Here is a 15,982-nt window from a genome sequence, read left to right as displayed (position 1 = left end):
AAAAAGGAAAATGAAATGAAACACTGTTTCCTCAATTGATTATATAGTAACTATAAATTGATGCTAACGGGGATAACACAGATGTCACAATTCTTTTGATATTGATCAGAGAGGTTATTTCTGATAAGAAATGTAGTTGACACTACAGAATTAACCAGAAATCTCTTTAAAAGTCTAAAGCCAACCTGTGATATGTCAAGAACATCATGGGCTGTCTTTTTATCTTGGAAGGCATCATCCAAGGCCACGATGCAGTTCCTGAGGCTGTGAAAACACCTTCTCCCTAGAAAATATACATGCAAGATCGAAAACCTGATTGATGACTTTACAGATAATTGCAATTAAAATGATTGCTAAGTGAAGAAATGATGAGTTTTGGAAGCATGTGCCAACTAATTATTGCTATTACACAATGTTATGAATATTGGCGTTTCCCTGGCATTTGGCACTTTGCAGATTTAGGCATAGTGTACTATGGCCTAAATATGGACTAATTATCTTTAGTGTTAAAAGCTTTGTATTTTTGAATAAAAATCATTGCTATTTTTCCAATAGCAGGATGCTGAAGACAAAAAAATGACCCTAAAATTGATGTTAGGAAAATACGCTCCGTGCAATGAAAAATAGGCATTTGGAGGAACAATGTCAAAGGAAGAATAAAATATACTCCGCTTCAACCCTACCCTGGAACTCCTCCTGGTTTTGTCCCTGCCAAGAGGGGAACCATTCACGTGGTCACTTGAGTGGCCTCCCCACACCCCTTGTGGGGCTGGAGGTGGGGGCTGGGGTGCTGGTCTGAACTACTCTGCGTGAGAAGCCCTGCATATAATGGGTGCCTAATTTCCCCCAGTATACCTCTAGAAGTAGGCTATTTCAGACATCTTCATTGGTTTATGGCTTTAATTTTCGCATAGTATTAAAATAACTATTTCTTACCATTTGCATCGTTATAATCATGCTTGTAATGATGCAATTGTCACAGTCCATTTACCTGCAGTGTGCTTTCTGGGTTATAGGTGAATTTATCTTAGACTTCATAGGCAGGATCCAAAAGTAGGTGGTGGCAAAGCAAAACAAAACAAACAAAAAACAGTAATCAAGAGAAATATATTTTAATACAATACTTATAAAAGCTAAATTACTGCAAAAACTCCACAACATCAACATTTTACATAAAGATGTATCTGAGAAGGTCACAATGAAGGTGAAAAGAGTAAAGGAGTTGTACCAGGACAGGCCTCCCATGAGACACATGCTGTCTTCCAGGGGCCCCAAATTGGATGGGCGTTTCCAGTGGCGTGCTCTTATGGAGAGACCTGTTAATTTCCAGTTTACCTTCTCCTACCTGCTACCTGTAGGCTCCTTGTTGAGCAAATTACAATGTGAGGTGATCTGGGGACTACTGTACATGAAGCCGTGCAGCTTTATCTGAAAGATATCTACTCAAGAAACTTTTAATTTTGCAACTCTTTTGGTTAAGTTAATTTTTTAAAATTTCAAAAAACACTAAGCATTATGCAAATGTTTACAAAGCAATGATTTTCTTAGGAAATTGAACACAATTTTTGGCATTTTACATATAAGACAACATTTTGTGGAGAATAAAGGAGTCTATAACACTGCTTTTATATAACTGAGCAATCAAAATGTATGAATATAAAACTTAAAAAATTGAATGAGTCCATTCTATGAAAATAAGGCTTTAAAATCAATTGGAATTACTGTAACCTGAACTTTCATTTTAAACATATGGCATAAAATTTAATTTTAAAATACTCAATTATTATAATGTGCCCTCTAAGGATGAAAGAGAAATAGTATCTTTTCTAAAGTGTTCGTTATAATAATTATAAAAGGATTCTAAAAATACAGAACACTGGAAAAAATGTATAAGAAAAGAAATAAAAATCACCAAAGCTATCATATAAAGATAGAATATTAATATTTAACAAACCATATTCTATCATTTTTCTAATACCATCATGTTCAAAGTAGCCTTAATTTAGTTTCTAAAATAGTAACAGAATGTTTGATACTTGGTGCTACTTTTTAACTGTGTGTTTCTAGCATTATACATTTTTCCTTATATTTGAAGTGTTTAACAGTGTTCAGATTGCTTTCTAGCACCTCTGGATGAGCCCTATGAGAAAGCTCTCCAACACAGGGGAGGGAATGAGGCTCTGACAAGCACAGCAAGCACACACGGCCTGGACACACTGTCGAGGAGCCTCTGCTCTTAACCCTCCATGCTTTCCAGATACTTTTTCCTGCAATATACAATGGAGCCAATGTGAAACTCAAGAGCAAGTCAAAGAATCAAGGCTTGCAAACTTGAAAATATGATATTCCTTTGGGGGATATACCCTACACATACACACACACACACACAAAAACACACATATATGTGTGTGTGTATCTATATCTATCTATCTGCATATATTCATAAATATCACCAAGATGATTACCAAAAAAGAAACACAAGATGAAATTTTTAAATAAATTATTTATTACAATGACAGGAATACTCTCGATACAAACACATTTGCTAATATAATCACTCACAGTTACCTAGGGCTAGATGTACAAAAGGACACTCATATCTCATCAGGAGAAAGACAATTTTGAGTCTCTGGCTGTAGTACCAAGTGGTTATGATCACCATGTACGTGGTCCATCCAGTTAACTGTGTGACAATTTGCTATTTCAAATTCTGTCATAACAGAAATTACTGAAATATGTTGAATGTCAGTCAATATAAAGAAATCATTTTTAAAGAGACTAGTGAATTTGTGTCATAAACACACTTGTATATGGATATTAGGAGAGCATTGCTTGAATATCTCTAAAACTCTATTTTTAGGAATTAAAAGTTTTCATAGTTAATGATATTGGTCTTCAGAATTCATATTGATAAAAGCAAACTTTAGTCATTTAACATGAAAGTTTAAATTTCAGAGATTCTAACATGTGATGCCGAAAAATCCTAACATTTCCATTTAGTAATGTCAGGGTTGTGCCAATTCTAATTTGCTGTAGCTAGTAATATCAGAAAATACTTATCAGAGATTCAATATTGGTTTCATTAGACCTGATAAATGCTAAGTATGGCAACTATTAAAACCTATTGTTATTCTTGTTTCTAAAAGGGAATAATAGGATGTAGCTATAAAAATAATGAAGCTTATTTTTCATAAACATATGATAACTTGAGCATCCAAATAGGTTTTAACAATTAAAAATGCCTCATTTGAGAGGACATACACTTATTTGATATTGCCATCACTCAAAATGCTTTTGGGAGTCCTTACAATGACCTTGACAGCTGGTATACAACATGCTAGAAAATATAATCCATCGCCTAACTTGCTGCCTTCCTTTATTTTGAAACTTGTTTGAATGGCTTTTGACTGTTTCTAAAGGAGGGGGAATATATTTATCAGTTTTCAAAAGATGATAATTTTCCATGATTATTCCTATTAACACTATGTTAGTTTCTAAAGTTCAACTCAAATGTAATTTCAAGCAGTAAAATCAGATTTTAGGAAACAAAGAATGCACACTGTAATCTACTTTAAGGGAGTCGCACTCATTTGACATCTTTATTCTGGTATGTTTATTCAGGTCATCATTAATTACAAGTTCCTTAAGGGTACAGCCCATGTCATTTCAATTACATAGGTCACTTTTCTAATTTCCCCATCTCCTGTCTACAGTATCCCAGCATAAGACCTGAGGCTGGTCCCATGCTTGAAAATGTTTCTTTAACTGAAGTGTCTTGAACTTCTCTATTAGATACATACATAGACAGATATAGCTACATATCATATATTTAATGCTTTATATTCCCTTTTCAATTACATAGTTATCTTTTCTAATTTCCCCCTCTCCTGTCCGCTGTATACCACCATAGGACCTGAGGCTGCTCCTATGCTCAGAAATATGTTTCTTAAATTGAAGTGACTTGAATTTCCCTATTAGATACATAGATAGATAGATATAGCTACATATCATATATTTAATACTTTGTATCCTTTTGTCTATGGATTAGGCAATATTTATATTAATAAGATACATAGATTAATAATATTTTGATGATTTTCTGTAAATTGAGGAACGGTACAATATAAATCATAGTGAATAAATCATATCACCGAAGGCTTTAATAGAAGAGCACTTTATGTCTATTCCTATTTATGCTGTTTGATATATTTTAGTTTTAGAATTCCTGCTAGTCAAGCTTCTTTCTGGGAAAAGACCTACAAGAGTTCATACTTAATAAGGATCAATTGTGATATGCCGTAAGTTGATTCCCCTTCCTAGTTCACATCTATATGGCCAACAAGATCAACCTTTAGCTAAAGACATTAGCCTCAATGTCATTAGAAGTCCAAATTAACTCAACAGTACAAGGTTGGTCACTGTTATACTTCGTATCACTTATTTGGGCTAATTGATAACTAAATGGAACTGGTTATTTGCTGACAACATTTCATGCTTAGGGATGAGATTTACTGCAGTAATTGATCTGAATTAAAGCATATCCACTAAAACAAAATATCCTAACCAGACAAATCAAAGTTGGTAAAATTTTAGATTAAATACCTTGAAGCAACATTAAATTTATAAGCATTGTGTACTACATTGGTTTTAACATTGTTTATTATATAATTTAGGGACTAAAAGGATAAGAGAAAATTTAAAGCAGTATTGAATTTGTGTCTGTGGACTGGCATTCCCTGTGGGAAATATTAACAGAAAAAGTAAGAAGCGGCAATAGATAATGATCTTGACAATATTTTTCTAAAATTAGATGAATTTGAATATTTTCAATCAGTATGTATTACATTTTAATCAGCATGTATTAAAATCACTTTTAATACATGGTTGCTGAAGTATTAGTAAATCTACTACAGCCTAATAACTTGACCAATAACAACAATGCTTTTATACACTAATAAACAAATTGCATCGTTTGGATTTCTTAATTTGTCCAAATTCAGCTCCTACTGATGAGATTCCATTTAAGACACCTTGCAGGGGCAGACCTTTGCTATCCATGAATGATGCCTTGGCTCACCTAGGAGAAAAGCAGATATCTTGGGTTATATGGTGAAATCTAAAAAGAGAAAAAAGAGAAAGACCAAGAAGAGGGGAGGGAGAGAGGAAATGAAGAACAGATATAGAGAGGAAGAAGGGAGAGAATGAGGAAAAGAAAGAAAGGAAGAAATGTATTGTTTGTAATTTCTACATGTCTTTTCCATCCTAAAATAAGACAATATAATAAAAATGTACTTGTCTTACAAAGTAGATAAATACACTTTAATTGCACACATTATTAATAGCTTGGGTTTTTTTTTTTTAACTGCCAAGGAAGATGGAAGTTTTCTATAAGAAAAATTTAGTTTGAAATTAGTAAATTTCCATAAATTTCAAACAGCTTAATTGTTCTTAGGAAAATCCACAACTGCAGTTTTAGGGTCAAAATTTATTAGTTGAAATACTGTTTGAGTTAGAGAATCAAAAAAGTATTTATTTCTCAGACTACTTGGATGATTGTCTTTGTAGGCTAAAAAAAGCCACTCATTTAAAATCAAATTGACTACCAAACTAATTGGAACATTGTTCCTTAATAACTATTTCAAAACACATTTATATTAATGACATGTCTATGAATAGTAACTTTCACTCCTACTGGCAAAACTATGGTTTAGTTAAACCAATACTATATACTGCGTGTGTGTGTGTGTATTAATGTATATACTTTTACACTCTTTAAAAAATATGTTGATGTTTGAATTTTGCTCTTGGGTAAATTTTAATAATGTGATATTGTTAAAAACAACTTGAAGAAAGTGCTTATATCTTCCTACTGGAATTGCTCTTAATTCTTCTAGATTTTTTTTTTAGCACTAACCATAAGAAGCGTGTTCTCGATGGCCATGATTGATGGGCTGCTCACACATTCCACATTTTTTCTGCTTCATGCATCATCATCAGCCATCTCCAACACTCCAGTCCTGAATCTGTCCTACTTTCTGTTACCTGATTTTTGCTGGTGATTCATGAGCCAGAATAGTAAAAGAAAAAAACAAAAAAAAAAAAACAAAAAAAAAACTCCACCTTGGCTTTTCACAATGTAGTATCCCCTGGAAACTCTGTGAGAAATCTAGTTTTGGTCATCAGACTCATGCAAATGTAATATTGATTGACAATGATGTATATAGATCTACATACATAACCTGCCTTATAAAAACCACAAAAATGTTCTATTAATGGCAGAATGCATACTGATTATAAACTACTTCAGAATGATGTGGAAACACGTAAATGCATTTTGTTGGACTTCTAATTCTCTCTTGTCACTATTATTTTCAGCAGAAGCTACTTTGGAGTGTACACTGTTTCTAGTGCACTAAAAAGAAAAATTATTAATTTTCCAAGCCAATATGGTGACAAAGGCTTAAGGTTTCTCATTAACCCTTTCATAAAAAATTGTGAATGTCACACTAAATTTTCTATCATCATGATTTTAAAGATGAGGAGCTAGAAATCCTTAAAAAATATTCTGAAGAATGAAAAATGAGCTTTAATCACTGTAAAAAAAACAGTAAGAAGTTAACCAGCAAAAGGCTCCACTGAACTATTTTTGTGATAACGTCTTTCAGATTCAGAAGCAACCAGGCCTTAAAGAGCCAAAGAAAGAAAGCCTAATGGCCCTAAAATCTCAAAAAAGGGAACTGCAAGTTCATGATATTGTCTCAGTGCTTCTATTACTAGACATCAAAGTCATTCCCACAGGTTTCAGGAACGTATAAATGCCAGTGAAGGAGCAAGCAGACTTCAAAGAGTCTGAGCCGGAAACTTCATTCTGGGATTCACCTGTGAGTCAAAACTCTTTGCTAATGAATTATTCCAAAGAAAAGACACTGCTGAGAGATACTTTTCCCTATCAGACAAGACCTCCAGGTTCACTAGCAGGGTCAAAGTAACAGGAATGCTCTGGTCTAAAGGTGCTTTGCCTACCTTAATGGACTTCAGGCACTCACCTGGGTATACAGCTTGAACCCATAAAGAGATCACAATGGCATGATGAATAAGGTAGAGTGCTCTAGAGACCAGGTGAACAACCACTCCACAAGGCTTCTAAATTGTGACCTACATGCAGACTGCAGCCCATTTACAAATGGGTCATCCTAGTCAATTCAGCGCTGGAGAAGGAGTGATGTCAATACAAAAATAAACAATCTACATTCTGAGTTCAAGCCCCATTGTATGCAGAGGTAATACGCGAAGTGGTTCTTTCTATTTTATATACATTCAAACAACTTGGCTTTGTTAATGACATTTTAAGACTCTCTATTAACATCTATATATCAACTTCACTTTTTCCAAAAACTTAGTTTTTCTGTGCTTCAATGTCCCTTTTGCTTTCTGCATATGAAAATACGTTCGCATCCACAATACAAAACCAGAAGAGTTAAAGTCAAGTGATGTTTACAGGATTTGCAAAGAAGAGAATTTCTGTGGAATGAACAATATATAAAGCAATATACTTGAACTGCGCTTGCATGGAAAAACACTTTTTTCCATTTTCTATATGCTGTTCAAACAACTGATCTATTCATTAAAATGATGTAATAATTATATTAGTCATTTAGCATTGCATAGATAAAACCATGTAAGTTCAATATCCATTAAAGTTAGAAGATTGACCACATTCAGCTTTGTAACTGGGGGATTTTGCATGTACATAAAAATGTTAAAAGGAATTCTGAATGAGTGAGAACATTCCAGTTGAAAATGGTAAGAATGTGCATTCAGAATCAAATGCAGTCTTTTCCATACAATGACTAAAAAATACACTCACACAATTACAAGTTTAGCTACTGAAGCACCTCTTCTGGTTTGAGGACATCTTCCCAAATCTCACCACCTAAAAACCCCAAATTTGTTTCTTCTTCTGACTGGGGTAGTTAATATTTTCCAGAGAAACACCACTCACATGTGGTAAACAGAGGTAACTAAACTGCTAGAGGAACGCTTATGGTTTTGGAGCCCCTACATTTTGAAATACTTGACATTTTGAAGTTAATGTTTGGGCTTTGAAAAGTGGAAAGTCATATTTTTATAGTTCAAGAACGTCCTTCTCTGCCACCAAATTCACACAGGAAACATAAAACTTATTTTCCTCCATGTTCAATTTTAAGAATTTTGCCCATCGAATACTCATGCTTCAAGGAAACACACTCTCTCATCAAAATCTTTCTTACTAAACAAGCACCTCTGTCAGAAGTGTCTTAATTTCTTATCACAGAATTTTATCCACACAAGGAGCAATAAATAATTCATGTCACTGCCTCTTTGTTGTGTGTCCCTGAACTGCGCAGAGCTGGATGGCTGACAGCTGTGTCAGGACAAGCACCAAAGCTCTGACATGACAAGTGACTAACAAGTTTCTTTCAGTTCATAGCGAAAGAAGACAATGGCCCAAAGTGCAGAAAGAAATCCTGAAACAAAATCAAACTGTGTCTTTCTTTTTAGCTAAGTGTTTGCTATGAGCTTATTTCCAACCCACAAGCCCTGGTCATTTTATAGGACTGCCCAGCCCCCTTTATTCCTCACACTGGCTTGGCCATTTACTCCTGGCCATGGATCAATATGAGCAATTCTTGGAGAAATACGATGTCTCCATGACAACCAAGCCACAAATTCTCAGTGGAAGGCAGTGAGACCAGTAGTGAACTCTCCAGAGGTTTCTAGGCCTATAAGGCAAGATGTCTTAAAATGCAGGAATGGACAGAGGAAAAAGCCAGAGTAATTCATTCTTTATTACCAGTATAATGATGTCCGATGTATAGAACAGTACTCACTATTTGAGTTAAGATTTTTTATCAGTACCTATATTTTCTAATTAATCTTTCTTGATAAATGCTTTTGTGTGTATCAATCAGATAGAGAATGTTATATTTGAATCTCACTCCCATTCCATTCATATTAAGCGATGACGGAAATTTATTCTACTTTTGAAATGATATAAAGCTGATCTATTCTTATCAAAAACAGTGGACACTTAGGTAAAAACTTGACTCATAGATTTACCTGCCTGACAAAATGAGTAATGGAAAACTGTGTATTAAGACATTTTTAAAACCTAATCGAAATTCGGCAAAATTAGTCAAAACTAAAAGTAATGGATAAATAATTTTTATTATAGAAATTTAACACTACCATTTACCCTCTCCCTTTTAGAATGAGACTCATCTACATTTTTCTTTTAGCTATTATGGCAGGGGGTGGGGTTAACTTGCTCATTAAACATTTCTATCATTGCTAAAGATGCCATTTCTCAGTTCCATGGGATCTGAACGTAGAAGTGTGGTTGAGAACAGGCACACGGCAGCAGTCCATCTTCGGAGGATTCTTGGTGGAGTGAAGAGGACTGATATACAATGCCATCGCCACTGTGCCTATTGGGGTTCCGAGATGACTTAGGGGACCTGACATAGATTGCAGGCTGCACCTTTCAGTGAAAATTAAATCTCAGTAGCTCTCCTTGGGGAAGGATCAGGGGACTGTTTGCAGCTGCCCCCTGTCAACGAAGGCTACAAGATTTGGAAATCTCTTAACTAAGCTGACAGGCCACAGAGAGGATGAATCAAAAATATGATACATGGATCAGCACACAAAGATGTGAGAGGGTAGAGGGTACACAGGAGCCAGATAAAACAGGAACCACAAATATTAAGTGGAGGAGATATTTAACTCTTTCATTCATGATCATAAGGTACCTTCTAGCATCTTATAACTTTATAATTATCCAGGAATATTCATCTAACTTTTACAAGATTTTTTGCTTCTAATTAATTAATTGTTAAGTCTAGGCATACTTCAAAACGAAACAAAAATAGACACAGAAATCTATGTATAAGTGTTTCTAGCTGTAACTTTCTAGTACATTTCTCTCTTATTTCTATAAAGGATATATACAAATATGTAACTTTGACAAAGAATAGCTTTTATTGCATGAGAGAAGGGTTACTATTTTCTAGACTTTATTTTTCCCTAAACATTTGACAGTATTCATTACCATTATGCTAAAATCCTCTCATCCCAGTTATAGTCCTGTTTGTTTCTAGGAAGGTAAATTGAACTGTAATTATGACAATTTCTCTTTTCATCCCCGTCTGTCCACTTCCTCTCCCCTCTTGTTAGATCCCATTATTTGAAATATTTAAAACGTTGCCATTTCTCTATAGTTTCCAATCTCTGGCTCTATTAACCATTTAGCCTAAAATTGATGATAATGAACTAATAGTGTCAGCTTCCCTTCTCAGTCATAAAGCCTTTGTACTTCCTCCAACTGAATTCTTGATGAAAGAGGAAAAGATAACAGCTCCACACTGTGACCCCTGGAGGTGACCATTAATTTGACCGTGCAGCTGCTAAGAGAAAACAGCATTACAATGTCCTCTCCCCTCACCCCCTTCCAAGGACCCCAAAGCTGTGTCAAATTTATCATTTTATACTTGACTATTTTTAAATGGCTTTCACCTGGAATCTCAGACTCCTCCAAGACACATCTGTCAGGCATGTCCTCCACGTCTTGGAAGTTTGCCGAGTTTGAGTTGCTGTCATGCTTGACCGGACTGACTGGAGCTATTAAAAGAGAGAGAGAGAGAGAGAGAGAGAGAGAGAGAGAAGAGAGAGGATGAAAAAGTAGTAGCAAATACCATTAAAACATTTCCTTTCAGTTCCACAGATATTTCCAGGGACACACTATGTAAACACAAATAATAAATTGAAATAAAATGTATCCTCTAAGTATTTATTGGCAGACATGTAATTAGTTGAAAAATCTATAGATGTGACTTTATCTTAGAAGAAAAATAAGTTCACGGCATCAGCTTAAAAGCTACAAAGTAACAAAGTGATCTCTTCGAAGTAGGAATCGTATTTTTAATGCATAAATCTAAAACAATATAGTCAATTAACGGCAACAGAACACAGAGAGAAGAACATCAGGCTAGTCAATTAGGAAGACCAGCTCTGTACTGGTGGCAATGGTTCCTCTCATTGCACAAATCACAGCTAATGAACATTTTGTGCGCATTTTGGCTCTCTTTCATTAAATTAAAAACTATGGTACCAAACACCAGAAAAACTAGTAGTATAAAAAGTAAATTTTAAAATGTAGCATGAATATACACTGAAAATTGTAATAAGAAGGGCTGTTGTTTCAAATGGTAGGTCTCCAGACAACCAAACTATCATGAGATATTGTAGGATTATGACCAGAAACAGAAGCTAGTACAGAAGTCTAAAATTTCCTATAAACCCATGGTATCCACTAATTCTGTTTGAGAAACAGACTCAAGTTTCCACATTTTTCTACAAATTGTAATACTTGCTCTATGTCGTCTCCAGGAAGTAACATATTTCCATATTACATTTGTTCTAGAAAATAATTGTCAGAAAAAGTGGGCCTTGTCTTCATGAAGAAGCTCAGTGAAAAAACAAAGCAAAACAAGCCTGCAATAGCATAAATTAGGCCACAATTAAGCCAAATGTTCTAAATATATAGATATTGTTGAGTACAATGGAATTTTATTTATTGTAAGTTGCTGCAGTAAACACCACCACTGATTTGATAACACATGCAACATATTTATTAAGCCATAAATGCAATAAACAAAATACATATTTACAATCATACATAAGATATGTTTGTTGGCACAGGGGAGTCGGCCTGGACACTGTTTCTAAACCTCTGTTAGGAGACAAGAAAGCAAGGCAGAGGCTGAGACTGTGCTCCTTCACACATTTGGTACATGACACAATGGTGTTCCACCCCAGGCCCAGGCAGCATTAGTAGTGTTCAGACCTGGCACACTCCTCCACTTATTTTAATGGAGTGTGCATAGCACTGATGTTTGTAACCTGAAGACCACATAGACAAACTTTACAGAAGACTAGTAACATGATTCTGGTTTAAATTCTCCCTCTAGATTGTTTCACCAACTCTCTCAGTACACAGATATGACTTCTCTGTTCTATCAAAATCCCAGCGTAGTTAGAACTCACTACTTCTCTAAAACCTTTTTTTGGGGAACAAAATGTAAGAAAAGCACGAAATTGCTATTTTCAATAATAAATCTGATCTTTTCATTTTCATCCATCCATTTCTGTGGACTTCATATTCAACAGTGTCTAAGCCATAGAAGGTGTTCTTGAAGGATCTGTGAAATGAATGAATGAACACATGAATGATGCAGAGGTACCATGCTAAATGCCTCCTAATACAAGAGGATACGTGCTTTCAATTACCTTTTCAATAGGTCTGTTCAATTTCTTGTTAGGCCAACTTGAGACCAAGGATGCATGTTTGCAAAATGGTGATGTGGGTTAGTTTGTGACACTGAAGGAGAGGATGTGTGGCCTATGTAATTATTGATGTAGCTGAGTTTAATTTTCTTCAGTTTAGGTCATACTTACAGATTATTTTTGAATCCATAGATTTCTTTGTGAAATGTTTAAGTTAAATGTATTAAGAAATGTTTAAGTTAAATGTATCAGTTTCATTCAGAATGCCATTATGTTGGTCAAGATTTCCTGGCCAACTTTAATGATTTTTATCTCTGTATATCTTACTTGATAATTTTCTGAAATATTTACATTGGTATTTGTAAAAGGAAATAAATCACATAGCTAAATCTATTACTAAAAGCCAATGAGGTAGCACCTCTATTGATTTGGGCAAATGCATTGCACTTGCCATCCAACACACTACATAATTTAAAACATTTCTCCATTCATTCATTTATTCATTCCTTCAAAAGTATTTATCAAGCACTAAATAAATATTCAGAAGATACTGTTTTAAATAGGGACCTCACAGAGGAAGAGGACATGGTATTAGACAAAGTATATGTCTGCAACCATTCTTTGTGGCAATAAAGTGGTCCAAGGATGAACTGACATCCCAAACCTCTCAAAAAGGCCAGAAAGTTAGGTGTAGTTTTAGCTGCATGATCTTCATTAAACTCACACTAGTAGGTACCAGGCTACTACTTTGCTTCCACCTCTGATTTTGGAGGGTCTGGCTTGTGTGGGGGAGGGGAAATAAAGTTGGTTATTCTTCAGATATTGTACTTGGTTACAGATTAGTTTCCAAATTTGAAATGACACAAGCTTTGTGATTTTTACTGGGTAGTTCCTAGGGCAACCAACTAAATTTACTGTAGAAGAAATAGCTACATTCTGCCAGTTGGGAATAGCAGACATTGGAGAGGTTAATTACTGCCATTCTACAATCTTCCCTCCCCTCCCCTCCCCTCCCCTCCCCTCCCCTTCCCTTCCCTTCTTTCTTTCATAGGCTAATCCTTGCAATTGTTCTTTTGGGTGTCTCCTGTGATGTTTCATCACTGAACTCTGACATGATATGTGATCAAGGCTTCTCTAATGAATCACTTCAACAATGATGAATCAACAAATATTGATCTAGTGTTTATTATGGGTAGAGCTCTGTGTTGGACTGTGAGGGGTAAAGACATGAAGGCACTTTTAATGTGCCCTCATACAACTTGTGCTCTAGTTGAAGTATGATGAAAAGTAACTAGTAGGAGCACTGGAGACAATATTCTAAGAGGGACATGGTTTTTAGTAGTGCAGAGGCGAATTCTTCTACAACAGAGTAGTCTGAAGGTAAAATTTGAATTAGACCTCCTTGAGTAGGAATGTGGAAAACCCAAAGGGAGCTCATTCAAGGCAAAAGAAAAGGGTGTGAACCTAGGCATGACCAAAGATACACATTAGCCTAGTGCCACGGATATATTCATTAAAGCTGCTGCCTACTTGGTATGCATTTTTAATGAATTCTCTTTACATGTCTCTTTGAGCTTTTTCTAAATTGCTGTTGTTAGCTAATTCTTCTCACCTGTGAAAGTTAGCTATAGACAGGTTTTTCCTTGCTTTAGATAGTCAATAATTTGATCTTTACTGATGGTGGGCCCATTTATCACAGTAAGTTGTCCTTTTACTATACATATTGACTTTTATTTATCAATACCAAAGTCCATTTGTAGCTCATCACTAAAGTTCTTGGATATTTTCAGTAGTTTTTGAAGGTGCATTTCAGAGCTTGGCAGAGAGATACTTTTGACATCAATATAATGCAAATGGTTGCTACACTCATCTTTAGCTTAAAATCAACTGTTATTTCCTTTGTAATGGATTCTGAAATAGTCCAGATTTGGAGGTAAGGGGCAAAAAAGACAAACTCTTCTTGACAGTTCTGCCACTGAAAGATGTAATGCTATTCCATTTACTCATCACATGCCTCAAAATATTGATGACTGAAGGTCCAGTGTTCTAAATATCTTTGCAATATCTTTGGTAGCTAGATAAGAGAGGAATCTATGAACTTTGTATGGATGTGTTTCACTATGGTGCATTTAACTATTAGTGTAATTCTTCTAGATCCTAAAGAAATGAATTGTTCGGCCAAAGACAACATGAAATCAATAGTTTTTAAATCACATTCGAGAACACTGTAAGAGGAAATTCAGGAGATAGAGGAAGACTCTATAGCAGGATTTGTTGTTAAAATTAAAAAAGTGGTAGCAGGGCCATCAGTGGTAATACTCCTCCACCTGCTCTATTCTCTATTTTTGGTTTCAGTTATCCTCTAAAAACTCCCTTCTCCCTTTTCTCATTACTTGCAGAAAGATGGTATTAGCTATTAAAGGGGGCTAGGCCTGGGCAGCAAACACCCCCCAAAAACATCTCCACGTCCCCAGCAAAAGAGTGGCCACTAGAAAAAAGTTTCCACCCACATCCACAAACAGTGGCTGGATCTTCCAAGCAAGGCAACTGCTGTTGGACAGACGGAGCCCATTAAAAAAATCCTATAATTCACAGTATGAATAATATCTACAGTCCTAAATAACATTTTCAATACAATGACTTATGAATAATTTAAAAATAGATCTCATTCATCATCTGTATCGTGGCTTTTTGGAAGTAATGAGGATATATATAGGAAAATCATTAATAAAAAGAGCAGTTTGAAATGTTGGGCAACAGAATAGAATAAACCACTGTAGTTGCCAGACAAAATCCAAACAAAAATCTTAATTACACACTAATCAGGAGCACAAAAATAATGTACAGGATGCAGAGGTCAGGAAACACTAAAAGATAGCTCAGGCCTGTGAAATAAGCAGTGAAAACTGAGTTCAACGCTACTAGCTCAATATGGTAGCCAAGAGTTGAATATCTTCCTGCTTTATAATTCAAATCTCTCTCCAATTTTAAAGAGTCACTATAAAATAAACTCAAATATAGCATTCTAGAAGTATGGAAGTGAGAAAGCTGCATACAATTCAGGTAGAAGAAAATATTAATGCAAAACTGGCAGATCTCAAAAGACTGCAAGATATTTTAAACCAGAGGGAGGCATAATCTATGAAAAGACGTTAAGGGGTAACACCAAATTTGTAAACAAAGACAAAGTCATTTGAACAGACTCCAAATTCAGTTTATAAGTGGAATCTCTCTGGATAGATATCTTATCAGGAAAACGTGTCTGGCTAAAGAGCTGTGTACACATCACCCTTATTTTAAGAGTATCTAGCTGGGCGCGGTGACTCAAGCCTGTAATCCCAGCACTTTGGGAGGCCAAGACGGGTGGATCACGAGGTCAGATCGAGACCATCCTGGCTAATGCGGTGAAACCACATCTCTACTAAAAATACAAAAAAATTATTCATTTAAATACACACAGAGAGGATTTAATTATTGACTATTTAGGCTTAGGGGAAAAATCTGTCTATAGCTAACTTCCACAGGTGAGAAATATGGCTAGACCACCCAGCCAAGTTCAGGGAAGATAAATGAGAAAGAGGTATAAATTGCTTACTAAATCTTTTAAAATATGTTGTATGCCTCTAAAATACAAATATTGTTCTGTTATTCAGGATTTTGA

At 35.2% G+C, this 15,982-nt stretch overlaps 1 protein-coding gene across 1 annotated transcript in view; it reads right to left on the bottom strand.

Moving 5' to 3' along the window:
* Window positions 1-1,096: 1,096 nt before the first annotated feature.
* Window positions 1,097-15,982, bottom strand: part of WDR72 (WD repeat domain 72) — a 219,349-nt gene continuing 204,463 nt past the window's right edge. Inside the window, exons 18-19 of the mRNA XM_023227213.2 lie at window positions 10,552-10,656; window positions 1,097-5,077 (exon numbers count right to left, since the gene is read on the bottom strand). Coding sequence (XP_023082981.1) covers window positions 5,022-5,077; window positions 10,552-10,656 — 161 coding nt within the window. The 3' untranslated portion in view covers window positions 1,097-5,021. The remainder of the gene's footprint in view (window positions 5,078-10,551; window positions 10,657-15,982) is intronic.

Source organism: Piliocolobus tephrosceles, chromosome 6, assembly GCF_002776525.5.
Source record: "Piliocolobus tephrosceles isolate RC106 chromosome 6, ASM277652v3, whole genome shotgun sequence".
Lineage (NCBI taxonomy): Eukaryota > Metazoa > Chordata > Mammalia > Primates > Cercopithecidae > Piliocolobus > Piliocolobus tephrosceles.
This window is presented reverse-complemented; position numbering and strand designations above follow the sequence as displayed.